Genomic DNA, 14,307 nt, shown 5'->3' with positions numbered 1-14,307 from the left:
AGCATATCTCGGGCGGGAGGAGGAGGACAGTGGCAGCATATCTCGCGGGGGACAGAGTGGCAGCATATCTCGGGGGGGGACAGAGTGGCAGCATATCTCGGGGGGGGGGAGGACAGAGTGGCAGCATGTCTATTAAAAAACCTTTTCTTTAACCCCTTAAGGACAATAGGGGTTATTACTCGTAGTATATTGTGGGACAATGGCTATTTTAACATTTTTCGGTGTTCCTGTTTAGCTGTGATTTTCTTCTTTCTCATTTCATGCTCCCACACATATTATATATTGTTTTTTTCAGGACAAACAAATAATTTTATCATATCATCTAATTTACTATAAAAAAATGATAAAATATGGGGATTTTTTGTTAAAAAATTACTTTTTCTCACTTTTTAAACAAAAAACTTTTACTCATCTGCAAAAACGAATGAAAAAACCTGCTAAATAGATTCTACTATTTGTCCTGAGTTTAGAAATACCCAATGTTTTTATGTTTTTTTGCTTTTTTCTGCACGTTATGGGGCAATAAGTACAGGTAGCGTTTTGCTATTTCAAAACCTTTTTTTCCAAATCTGGTAATTCTTCCCTCCATGTGCCATTTCGGGTATCTTTGAAGCCGGCCAATGCAATTTACCCCATCAAGTCATATATTTTTAAAAACTAGACACCCCAAGGTATTTCACATGCTGGTAATTTAACCCTTTCCATGCACTAATTTTACCACCAGCCTTTGTGAAACTTTATGGTAGTAAATTTTTTTGTATTTTTTTCCACACACGTTGTACTTCAGGTATAAAATTATCGCTCCTGGTATATGTCCGTGTCAAACAACACCCCAATATGTGTTCAGTAACATCTCCTGAGTGCAGTGATACCCCACATGCATGGGTTTGTTGGGTTATTTGGGAGGTAAAAGGCCGCCTTTGTGAGGTGTGTATTTTTTGGCCATTTAGACATCTGATCCTACTGCCTCCATGTCCCATATTTGGGACATCTTTGAACCCGGCCAATTCAATTTATCCCATCCACTCATGCATTTTTTAATACGAGACACCCTATGGGCATTTGTAATGCCAATATTTTAACTCTTTCCATGCTGGAATTTTTGTAAAGATAAAGAATTTTAGGACTTGCTTATTAATTTTTTTTTTTTTTTTTTGGTGACAGTGGGGATTTTTATATGTTACCATATTATTTTTATTTTTTTAAACATTTTTTAAAAAAAAAATGTTTAAATTTTTTTTTTTTTTTTTTTTTTTTTTTTTTTACTAATCACTCATTAGTGAGCTGGGCTCCATTGACCTTGCATGGTTGGTTGCAGTACCTGCATTCAACCTGCAGGAGGAGCTCGAGAGTTCACAAGAGGGTCTGGATAGACCCTCTGACCTCAGATCTATTGTTAATGCCATCCTGTGAATGACGGCAACGTCATTCACAGGATGGCACTTGTGGTTGCTCTTCGGAGCAATCACAAGGTGATCGGGGGTCGGGGGCTAGTGTTGCTGATATGCCTCGATATCGAGGCATGTCAGTAACACCATTTATGCTTAGGAAGCGATTCAGATCGCTTCCTAAGCTGTTTTAGCCGGGCGCCGCCGCGATCTTTCATGATCGGTGCGGCGGCGGCCATTTTTCTTCCGGGGAGGGCTGCCGAGGGCTGCCCTCCCCGGATCCACGGTCAGCCTCACTTGGGAGGCTTCCGTGGATGCTGCAAAGCCGCCGATCGCGGCGAAAACGCCGCGATCGCGGCGATGCAGCTGTTTAACGGCAGCCCGTACATGTACGGGCATTGTCGTTAACCCGTTGCACGGCAACCCCGTACATGTACGTGGATTGTCGTTAAGGGGTTAAAAAAGCACCCAACTTTTAGGGTGTGGCCTATATACGGGGGCGGCCTATATCCGAGCCAGTACGGTATATATTCATTATTAAGAAGTCTTGGAAACCATGTTGATTTCAGATTTAATAATATACATGCAATCATTATAGACATAAGTGGATATATAATGTTAACCCCTCTAGTCTTGAGTAGATTCAGAGAATTAACTCCTCTATTACCAGACATTATACACACAGTCACACAAACAGATAAACATACAAACGCAGTCACACAAACACTGTGACAAACTGACAAACACAGTCACACAAACAAACACTATGACAAACACAGTCACACACACACATCCCTGGTGCTGGCGGCAGCTTACTGAGTTGGTGTGGAGGGACTCTTTCAGGGAGGCTTCTGAACTCTCAAGCAATCAGGAGAGAAGTCTGAGACCTCCTTTACTCAAACTCCTCATTCCGGGACAAGGCATTTTCCCGGATTGAGGCTGCCCAGAACCCGGGACTTAAAGTCCCATTGCGGGACTGTCCCGGGCAATCCGGGACATGTGGTCACCCTAATGCGGAGGGGGATACATGTACATGGATGGGGCAAATATCATATGAGGGGAACAGGAAAATTAGGACTGAAAATTAATCCCCTTCCCCAGGATTGTCAATGCTGGAGTAGTCTTTGAGCAAGACTGTTTGCTTCATAGGATTAGGCGGTTCCTGGAAAACTACAAAGCTTCCTTAACTCAACACATTAGGTCCCAAGCTTATTCCATGACACCCTCTTTGTGAGTTCCTGGAAACATACTCTACACACGCTGTAGTTTTCGAGTTCACTTTACAGGGATCTCAACACATAACACTGCCAGAGAAAATGTAATGAAGTCTACTCGTTCGTGATGCAACGTTGGCACTGTATATAACTGCACAGTTCCTTGGCATGCAGAACTGTTATTGGTCATCCATGTCATGTCCTTGGGTCTATTGGTCAGCCTGCACGATACCGCATTCATCCAAACTCTCTCTGTTGTGATACCAGGGAGCCCTGAAATCTGTTGGATCTGATTAGCTTATAGATCAGCATAGGGTGCCACAAGCCCAATTTAATTCCCTAAAGTTAGCGGTCCCCCACAAACTTGATAGCATACAGCTAAAACCGGCATGCTGCTTTAAGGGATAGAGCTGTCCTATTTGTTACCATTTCAAACTCCACCAGCTTAAAAGTGCAACATGGAGTTATCCACAGAAACATTTGCAGTCTTCCAGAGTCATATGCACAAAAGAGGCTCTTATCAAAAATGGTCTATCATGCACTCCTTTGCCACCATTGGAAGGGTTCCCATGGGGGATTGTGCATTCTGGCCATTTTGGAGCCTCAGGTGAAAATTATCTGTGATGGCTTACCTGCATGTGACCAACAGGGGCCATGTCTGGGCTCCATATTTCTGCATGGGAAGAACCAGAACTTTCCCCTCAGTGGTAAGGTCTCTAAACCCAATCTTCTTCGTGACTTTGTGCTTAAGCTACAGAACATCTGACCTAAGCCAGACATTCGCTGGGCTCTACACAGCGATAAAGTGATAGAACAGGTACTTTATCTCAAGTCCTTGAGTTTGAGCTTCACAGCTCCCAACAAAGCTTGTGCAAAAGGGCTTTGCCAGAGTAAGTGAAGTCATGTCTACGCCTCCACAATGCATTATGGACAGTTTCTATATCTTGCACGGACCCCTGGCATGTATAAACGTCTTTCTGAATGCCCATCCATGCAATGTCTTTACGGGAGATGGTCAGCTGGGTTGAAGCCACGTTTGTACATACGTTTGCTGTGACACCAGGAATTCCTAAAATGCTCTCCTAGGTGTCACCGGCTCCGATTAGTTTATGGATCACATGAGGTGTCCAGAGCTCTGGTTTGACCCCTTCCAGTTGGTGTTCTCTCACAAATTTGCCGATGTCCAAGTAGACCAGGGCATAATCCTGGATAATACAGGATGGAGCTGCCACACTTGTCTCACTTGAGTTGCCTTGAGGTGTAGTGGGGAAAAAGCCAGACAAAGAGAAACAGAGAACATAAAGCAAGTGTGCTTACAGATGGAAGACTTAAGCTCTCCGAAGAAAACAGACAATCTATGGGACCCAATGGGGTACACCCAAAGTAATTAAAGGAGTTTACCACAAAATGTGATAAAACCATTAGCAGACTTATTTAACCAGTCACTATTGACAAGAGTAGTTCCAGAAGATTGGAAGTTGAATGGATGAGGCAATGAGACAGAAGGTGGTGTATATTCAGAGGAAGGACTCATCGGGTACCTCAGGGATCAGCATTGGGACCCATACTTTTTAATATTTTTATTAGCAATTTTATAGAAGATCTTAATGATAAAGTATGTGTTTTTGTTTACATGATACAAAGGTCTGCAACAGGGTAATCATCCTGGTGGAACAACCCAAAAAGCAAGTGATTTAACAAAATTAGGATAAAGATTGAGAGTGTAGCAGCTGCAGTTTAATGTGCATAATGTAAACAAAATGCACTTGGGATGTAAAAACACCAAGGGGCAATGCTCTGTCATTGACAACAGAAGAAAGGGACTTAGGAGTAATTATTTCTAGGACTTAAAGGTAAGCAGGTAATAAAGTGTCGGATAAAGCAGACAAGATGCTGGGTTGTATCGCTAGAGACATTAGTAGCAGGAGAGGGGTGGTTCTAACACTTTACAGATCTCTGGTCAGACTTCACCCAGAGTATTATGTACCGTTCTGGTGACCCCATCTTCAGAAGGATATTGAAATTTTGGATAGAGTTTAGAGAAGGGTTACTAAAACAAATTTTGGCAAAGTTATGCACAATCGCCTTTTGGTATAAGAGTCCAGTTGATCTTGCTCGCAAAAAAGGAAAATCCAAATTGTCCAGATCTGATCTTCTTTTCATCCTATGTTTGTGAGTGCAACTCATTTATTTTTTTTGAATATTGTGCTTTTACAATATTGCACTACTATTGTTGTCACCCCCCCCCAAGTACATGCTGATTAACAAGCAACTTTACCCAGGGGTTACTAGTGGGTGAATGATCAACAATATCTACAGTAATTGCCATTTAGCGTTTCCCAGCAGATGTTGTTGGAAGGGTTCAAAAATGGTTGCTGGTTGCTCTATTAGGCCTACTTTTCAGCATGTGGGTCCAAATGGTCCACATACTATAGGGATCCAGTGATGGACACCAATAATGCCATTTTAAAAGAATACAGTGAATTGTGTGTACGGGAAAAAAAAATTCACACAGAATTAAAGATTTGTATATATTTTTAGATTTCAATATTACTGTCAAAAATACATTATATGATTTTACATAGGCTTTGTGCTACATTAGAACACTTAGACAATCACTTGTGTAGTAAATGAAACATTAAATATTAAATAGACAAAATAAAATAAAGTGTAAACACTAAACTAACAGGAAGAGTTGCTAATGCGGCACACACTCAATTAAGTGGTATTACATAGTAGAAAAAAAATGCATTAGGACTTTCTATTCATTTCCAGTCTACATGAAATACACAAAGTACATTTAAGAAAATCCCTGGAGCTGGTCCATTTTTTGTAGGCATTTGTTTCAATCAGTACAGTCGCAACTTGTCTTTCTTTGCCATTTAGAAATCAAGCACATTTTATTTTGCAAGCCAAGGATTCTCTCTCCTGCAGCTCCCTTAGCATCTGGCTGAAAACCTAGGATTGGTGGGAGTTTCTGTGTAAGATTTCAGCTCATAGGCTGCACCGCTGTCAACTTCCATGGATTTTCGCGAGAACAGAAGTCTGACGTCTGTGTGGAGGTAGATCTTTCCGGACTTGGAACTCTGGAACCTAAGAGGGCAAGCAAACAAACTGCTAGAACAACTTCTCAGTTGGGAAATTTTTTTCATTGGTTGTTAAAGTTGCAGGAAAACATTATTGTGTAATAAAATCATTATATGATGCAGTCAATTTAAATCAAATATATGGTTTATTTCAGACAAATTATTTAATAATATGTAAGCACTATTAGTGGGAATCCATTGTTGTCTATACCAGAGGTACTGCATAAAATATGGAATGCTTCCCAAAAATGGGAAAAAGGGATTATAGCAACTGACATTTTTCCTTCCTCCAATTTTCAATGGGAAAGAGGGGCACTTTTTTGTTTAAAGGGGTAGATGTGTCTGGTGCCTTTATGGTGGCATTTTTGACCTTGACCATGTGGCAGGGCAGACTAATAGTAGCAGACCCAAATGTATTTCTGCTAATCACCCAGGAAGACATATTGTATGAAAATCCTCTATACTGCACTATACACATTGATACTGTGAAGACTGACCTGTCGGTATTCCCACATTTCAAATAAAAAGTCCTACACATGAAATACAGCTACATAATGTGTTTACCCATAAAACAAGCAGTTGCCATAACAGAAGCAATCTTTGTGTTCCTGGAATATGGAATATGAAACATTCCTTCCTATTAAATTCATTCCCTGCTACTAAGTTGCTGATTGTTGTGGATTGTTCAGACAGCCTTTGTAGGGACAGAGGGAGGAGAAGGGAAAGAACACAAAGATTTCCCTCAGCTCCCCTGATATAAAATGGTCCATACATTTTGAATGAAATATCTCTACAACTGCTTGTAGTTTTTTATGTTTTGTTTATGTAGTTATGCTAAAAGCTTTGAGGAAAACACAAAAGTTAAATACCTCAGGTGAATGAGGTAGCGTAATGTCCTGTCTTCCATCTTAAGGATGTTGTTGTCAATGCCCGCTTCCTTTCTCTCTCTCCTCACAGGAACAGAAAATGTTCTTTGTCGTAAGAATGTTTGGTGGTTGGCCGGCATCTCCTGCAAGTCGTATTTCACCACAAACATCTTCACTACAGTCTTGTTTGGATTAAATAAGGTCTAAAATAAAAGGGAAAATTGTGGTAATTATATATTCCATACACACGTTTACACAGACAAAAACATGGTAGCAAGGTCCCCCCCTTGCTGCTTATTTATGTGAGGATGTCTCTACACGAATGTACAAGGTTGTGACTCTTAGGTGACTGCATATCCATGTATATTCGAGCATATTATAAGTAGTATCTATGAGATTCATAATTACACAAACCATTAAGATCAGCCCTGGCATTTTGAAGTCAGTGGGAAATAAATGATGTAGGTGAGGTCTTACAGTTTTGCTGTGTTTTGATCTGGCCCACAATATATTGATTAAAATGGTGTCTATAGTCCCATAATGCCAACAAGATTAGCTTGAACAAAAGCTATATATACCTACCACTTGTATGGTTCCAGAAGGAGGTATACGATAACCCCTTTTGCCAAGGGACTCCAGTGTAATGTTACCCTGAAAGATAGTTTAAAAAAAAAATGCATTTACTGAAGATATTATTCTTAACATATATATAAAAAAATATTTTCTAAAAGCCATACCCCACATAAATGCTTTAGACATCATAGGGAACTTCACTCCTTTACCTAACCGCGAAATTCTACATTCAAAATATTAGCCGAATAAAATATGACAGGAGATTTGACAAAGAAAATTGAGTCTTTAGCCAAAGTTGATGCCTTCTTCACCCTAAATTCCCCAAACTATAAAGCAATGGTGGAGTGTACCAATACCAACTCTTACCATGTACGGAGAAGGAGCATTATCATCAGAAACACTGAAGAATGACACTTTGACAGGAAGGGTCATGTGGGTTGGACAAAATACTCCACTTGCCCCAACTTCAGCTGTAAAACCCTCAACGACACCCAGGGGTTCCAAACGATAATTCAATACAGATTCCTACAAGAGGAGAAACAATTCAAATGAGACAAACTATTTATTAATATCTCTAGCATTAATTCAGATATGCTTTTTTTCAAGCTATGTTCTTTTTTTAAGTTAACGTGCTTGTAAAGTGCTCAGTAAAGTGGGCTATAACAATAAAACTTAAAAAATTTATGGTTTATGCCAAGTCCCTTTATTAATTTTGTGTGTCCGAAGACCTTTTCTGAATATATCACAGAGAGAAGTGGAAATTATTAATGAACTTTAAGCTGATATAGCCTCTGTGTTTTGGCACTTTTTGCCTTTAATATTTTCTGAAAACAACATTTTCTAAGCTTGAATATGACCCAATTTGGAACTATTACGTGTATGCTCATTCTAAGTTAGTTTACATGTATTTGGCAGTAAAGACAGAATTCAAGCTAGTCACAGCTGTTAAACTGCTCATGGTTGGCTCTGACACCAGATTACTTACTTTCTTTTTCCTATTTAGGCGCACACGAGACAAGACCTGTTGCAATCATAGGTGTTCTGAAGTTATGTTAGAATGAATGAGAAGAAATTAGATACCTCAAAATTCCCTAGGAGACTTAGACAAGGAGCAGGAGGAGCACTGCAACTGAGATGTTTGGCTGTAGGTTCTTGACCATCTTCTGGTTTTACCAAAATGTGCCGCCTGGAAACATGCATGAAATGCATTTACTCATACCTCATATTAATAAAGATGAAAAAAATACAAACCACATTATGTAATAAGAAATAATTTGCCAAGTCCCAGCTGGTTGACAAAACTGGTAATTGGTGGTGCTTGAACCACTCGCCAACACACCGAACAAGACAAGGAAAGAATCCTTAGATTTATTTCACAGGTCATGCCTACACATATATAGTCTATGCACATTAACACTAACTGTAGCAATGAGTAGCTTACACTGTGAAAGGGTTAATCACATTTACACATGTAGCTATATGCTCAGGATGTGATTTAGTTTATCTTAATCTTGAAAGACATTCAAAGCATGTTTGAGCTAAAGTTAAGAGAAACTGTACACTGCTAGTGGACAAAAAGGAAATATAATGGCTTTGTTTCAGCCTAAAAATAAAGAAGGCACCCTGTTAACCCCTTAAGGACAATGGGCGGTCCCTAAACCCATTGAAAACAATGCATTTTGAGCCCGTACATGTACGGGCTTTGTCATTAAGGGGTTAATAACCATTTTAATAATTTTAACATCCTATTGGGTAAGGTAGTAGAGGACTTTCACTGTATATATATCAGTTTTTCAGTGCCCCAGGTACATTTCATTTTCTGTCTTTTAAAGGTTTCGCTTGATTGTCCAACTTCCTAAAATGTAAATATATACCCCTTCTTTACCGCCAAAGTTGGTCCCATAAAGTCGAGCACTCTGTCTAATTTTCGATATAGATGCCCTGGTTGTATTTTGAAATTGCTATGTTCTTCGTAAAAGTATTTAAGGAAGAGAACATATAATAACCAATGTTTAATTTAACTTTTTATCTTGTGATCCTTGGATTCCGAGGTATCTTACGCTATACACTATTATTTATTCCTTTAAAAAATGAACATGACTGCGCCACTCCAGCTCTACTCTGGAAAGCCAATACAAAGTAACGGAATTCTTGTAGCATGACATTTTAAATATGCATTGGAGGTTTACAACAATGCTTGATCAAGAGTGATCAAAACTGTATAGAACGCAAGGTAGTTTTTGTAACTGGCATGACCAAATAATACTAGTTTTCAGGTAACCATGGTTTTGTCCCTACTATATCAATTGTATTTTTTTAGCATATGTAAAATGAGCACCCATACAGCCACGAGTGCAATATTAATAAAATATATATCCATACTGAAATCTGTGGAAATAAATACCTTAGTGTGGATAGACCTTTAATTTGCAGTAATGAAGTCTCCACATCAAAATACCCTGATTGTGTTTTCCTCTGTGGAACCTGGATAAGATTATAAAAAAATACATTCTGATACATATTTTTGTTCTGTGTTTCAAAGTAATTTTATGAGAAGAAAGGTTTGACAAACAAGTGGAGCTTTAGCTTCCTTCCAGGTTCCTCACATTTCAATTGCCATTTACTACATATAAAAAATAGTGGTTTCTCGTACAAACATTACACAGAGCAAGTTAAAATGTGTAAGCAATTATAATACTGATTATTTGTTGACCTGTGTGCCATATTCCTTTAGTTTATCTTTCCTAGTCCCTCTCCTGCAATACTTATACTAGTGTGGCTGCTCCATCCCTAACAACAGCACTTTTACCTATTGCGTAATACACCCTAAATCCCTCTAGATCAGCGGTTTTCAACCTGTGGGGGTCAAACAACCCTGCCACAGGGGTCGGTTAAGACCATTGGAAAACACATATTTCACAATATATAATTACATAATTTTATGGTTGGGGGTCACCATCACATGAGGAACTGTATTAAAGGGCAGGACCCATTAGGAAGGTTGAGAACCACTGCTCTAGATTGTAAGCTCGTTTGAGCAGGGCCCTCCTCACCTGTTGTCCCTGTAAGTCAATTTGTTATGTTACATACTACTTGTTATGTCCTGTCTACCCATTGTACAGCGCTACGGAATTTGATGGCGCTATATAAAACCATAAATAATAATAATTAGCAGTTTTAGTTCATGGTAACTTGTTGAAGTTCCTGACATATCTGATATATAATATCTGTGATTAAAGTTATTGGATATAAAGCTATGGTTTAGGTTAAGCTGTGGACCCCTGTGGAATGTGACAAAACCAATTTACGGACACACACTCCAGTCTTGTGCAAGTACCATTTAGTATATAATGTCCCAAATCTATATGGTGACATGTTTAGTAACTAATTCTCCAAATTAAAATATCCACAAGCATAACACGCCTCCTAGCAATGAGTAAAAGGTTATGTTAATACTTCTCATACTATACAGGCATTGGAGAGACTATCTCAATTAACATGCACAGTGCAGTGTGTGCTGTATACGGTATCTAATTATTCATGGTTGGTTTTGATCTTACAATTATAACTTTGTCCTTTTAACACGCACAGCAGTGGTAGAACACGGTTTTCATTTACATGGAATATTTGAGATTATTTTATGACCAATGTTAAAGGAAACAAACTTTAAAATATGATGTGGTCATTTGTGAATAAACTTTGCGTGTGTTATACCGCACATATCGAGATCGATTCCTTGCAACTGTATTTTATACAATTTTACAACCTATAAGATATAAACCTGTTATAAATAAGTGATAGGCATGGACATTTATAATTAGCATCATTATAAAAACACTTGTAAATGTGGCATTACTTGTTATACTCACTGCATGTTGTGGTGTTTTAACACATCCTACAGAAGATGCCACCTGCTCTGGAGAATAGGGACCAGTACAACCGTTTAGGTTGCCAAGATCAATTCCCAGCATATTAAAATATCCAAGAGACGAGAATACCCTGGGAAAGATATAGACCCCCAAGGACGGACAGTGTAGGTTTACAATCTGATCATATGTGCAGCATTAAATATTCTAAGGTGAAATATTTTAAAATTAATTTCAGAAACCCCAAACTGGGTTGGTTGTACCCCTAGTATGTACAGTTTGCTAATTTTAAGATTGTATATTTTGTGACAGATCCACTTTGACTCAAGATGAACAGTGAGGCGAGTACAGGGCACTTAGATTACATCCATGAATTTCCAACCTCAGTGGAGCAGAGAAGCCATTTGAGTTCACTTACAGGACTTGAGAGTAAAGGTAAGCCAGTGCGGGGGTGGAAGGCCTTGGTGGAGATTCCATCCAAAGATCTGAAAGTTTGCTTTTTCCAATTGTTAGCATGTCTTGGTGGTACGGTTTTCTACAAAGTAACAAAGATCTTCTTGTTACATTTACCACAATACAACAAGAACACACAAATCTGGAACATACGATACTAATATTTTATCCATTGACATTCCTATCTAGATAGATATTGCTTGAAATAAATCTTTTAGCTATAACCAACATTTCTAAACATGGGCAGCCATGGCAGCATTTTTGTGATTTTGGGGCTCTGATCCCCTTCCTTCACTCCAACAAGAAACATGTTTACTGCTCATCTTTAACTCACGCTGCAAATGCTGATTTCTCACTGTTTATCGTCACATTTTATCAGGAACCTATAAAGTTTCCATAAAAGTAATTATAAGAGTGGTCCTCTGTAAGATGTACACAGGTTGGTTAACCCACCATTTTTTGAATGATATGCTGAGAAGACATTTGTGTGCTTTACCTTTGAAATTCAACTGTAATGCCGTTAAACTGTCTCACTGTCCCACAGAATAGCTTTTTATCTGTAATACGTTAAGTGCAATAGGTGAACCCTATACATGCCCTACATAGCTGGGATACAGCTGGTGCTACGGAAGACCCTCTGACAACTAATGCAATCGACATTTCAAATCCAAATGATTTGTGTGCAAGAATACAACGTTTTAGTGAAAATGCTTACTGCTTGATCAGCACTCTTCAACTGCTCTCCCTTTGGCAAACAGTTTCCACTGCATTTTCTGTGTCCTTGAGTAAAGCAGTCACATTTTGCTGGGTCTTCATTCTCATCATGTGCCGGTTTCACTTTGTCCTGTGTTTCTTTACATTTGAGACTGTCCCTGTCCTTGCTGATATAATTCTCAATGCTAAGGAGCTGACCGCTATAATCAGTCACTTGTGCTTTCCTTGTGGGATCCTCAGAGCTTCTGTGTTCTTGTGTTTGAAAAGTGTTCTTTGTACAGTTCTTGGGGTAATCTTGATGTTGACTCTGAAAATCAGTATTGCTGTTCTCATCTGGGACATTTACTTTGTTGGTACAAGGTTTGACATCTGTGTTGCTAGAGTTGTGATACGTGTCTCCTTTACCAATAACGCTTTCTGTCTGTTCATTCTGGTCAATGTCCCCTCTTGCTGGCAAATTGAATATATTCTCTTTACTTGACAAAGTGCATTGGGAGGTTTTATTTAAACAGTGTTGAAATGTGTTGCAGCTAGGCTCACTGGCTTGAACGAGAATAAGCTTCCTTCTGGCTTGTGGATTTGATGATATTTTGGAGTCTGGGTTGGGGCGCGAGTTACTGATGGGGGTATCTGGTGCTGTTTTTTGTTTTCTTTCCTGATTGTCTGTGGCTGGCTGAAAATCTAAACTAGAGGTACATGTGGGAGGTGTTTCCTTGTGTTTTTTCTGGGTGTTTTCATCTTCGAACTGGTTTCTGAACAGCTTGGAACTTATGGGACTGGATTCGAGGACTTTGTAAGAATGGTTAGTCATTTGTGAGGTGGTTTGGTCGCACTGCAGCAGATGCTGTGCGATTCTTGCTATAACCTCTTGACGTTCTTGAATTAAACAGCCAATCAGGGGATTTGGTTCTATGGGCTGAATATCATGTGGGCTACTAGGCACATCCACCAAAGAAAAGGACTTGAAATTTCTGATGGCCGACTCTTTGGGAGCTGCCTTGGACTCACTGATCACACTCAAACACTGAAGCTTAGATTCATTACTTTCACTAGTAATTAACTTCACGTTTCTGACAGGAACAGTGAGATCCATGATTAAACTGGTCCTCGAATGCATTAAACCCTCCGGTCCAATAGTCCACGTCTGTTTGCTACATGTACTTTGAGAACTTGGGACATTGCATTGGCTGGTGTCCCGTGAATCCAGAAGCTGGTTAACACTATGCTCGTGAGGAGGCATTCGTTTCTTTAAAAAGCCAAGATCGCTGTGAATGCTACAGTTCAATACTGGATAACTAGATTGTCTTGGCAGAGACTGGACACTGACTTTCAAGGCAATGCTGTGAGATACGTTGGGGACAGGGAACACGTGTTCCGTTGGTGGATGGGAGAAAGTCCATTGTAGCTCTCCATCTGCAGCACTCACTCTAAAAACAAACAGAAAGCCACAGATTACACAGGTGCAAATGAACGTGTAAGAATCCAGGCACTCCACAATATAGTTTATCTGGGTGAACACAGACACCACCATCCATTTCTTCAACATAGACAGGACCATTAAAAAAAATAAATAAAATAAAACAGAGCACTGGCTCCTTCCTCAATGACAGAAGCACAAACGTTCTAAGAGTCCCTCAAATGGTTGCTTTGAAAACCTAGATCAATTACCATGGAGTGCCTGAATCATATTGCAGTGTGCAGGTCACCTTTTAGTTTTTTGCCAATTTATCAGATATAGCAACAAACTCTAAAAGAAACAATTCTGATAGAAAGGGATTCTATTTCACAGTAAATCAGAGTTTGTGTTTTTTTTTTGCTTCTTTAAACCGCAGCAGAATAAGTTTTTTTTTTTTACAACAGAAACCACTCCACCGCAGGGACGCTGAAATTTGTGTCAAAACTAGCATAACAATTAGTTTTCTGCACTGAAATCCTCCACATTTTACCCTTACAAAGGCTGGCAGAGTGAATCAGCTCACACAGAGGGGAGCCGTAACTTAATCATTCAAATCCTTCTAACACGCTTCTAACCCCCACGGTATACACATAAGGTGGGTTTCCTAATGCATTACAATTGCTTGTTTTAAACTGTAAATACCATTACATAGATTTGATTTGAACTATAATTTGTACTTCTAAAGGAAACC

At 39.3% G+C, this 14,307-nt stretch overlaps 1 protein-coding gene across 1 annotated transcript in view; it reads right to left on the bottom strand.

Moving 5' to 3' along the window:
- Positions 1 to 5,119: 5,119 nt before the first annotated feature.
- Positions 5,120 to 14,307, bottom strand: part of ATOSA (atos homolog A) — a 32,463-nt gene continuing 23,275 nt past the window's right edge. Inside the window, exons 5-12 of the mRNA XM_053465585.1 lie at positions 12,162 to 13,587; positions 11,412 to 11,528; positions 9,532 to 9,611; positions 8,208 to 8,313; positions 7,494 to 7,652; positions 7,137 to 7,205; positions 6,558 to 6,757; positions 5,120 to 5,695 (exon numbers count right to left, since the gene is read on the bottom strand). Coding sequence (XP_053321560.1) covers positions 5,542 to 5,695; positions 6,558 to 6,757; positions 7,137 to 7,205; positions 7,494 to 7,652; positions 8,208 to 8,313; positions 9,532 to 9,611; positions 11,412 to 11,528; positions 12,162 to 13,587 — 2,311 coding nt within the window. The 3' untranslated portion in view covers positions 5,120 to 5,541. The remainder of the gene's footprint in view (positions 5,696 to 6,557; positions 6,758 to 7,136; positions 7,206 to 7,493; positions 7,653 to 8,207; positions 8,314 to 9,531; positions 9,612 to 11,411; positions 11,529 to 12,161; positions 13,588 to 14,307) is intronic.

The sequence above is a fragment of the Spea bombifrons genome, chromosome 4, assembly GCF_027358695.1.
Source record: "Spea bombifrons isolate aSpeBom1 chromosome 4, aSpeBom1.2.pri, whole genome shotgun sequence".
Lineage (NCBI taxonomy): Eukaryota > Metazoa > Chordata > Amphibia > Anura > Pelobatidae > Spea > Spea bombifrons.
Note: the sequence above shows the minus strand (reverse complement) of the source record. Positions and strands in the feature narration are given on the sequence as shown.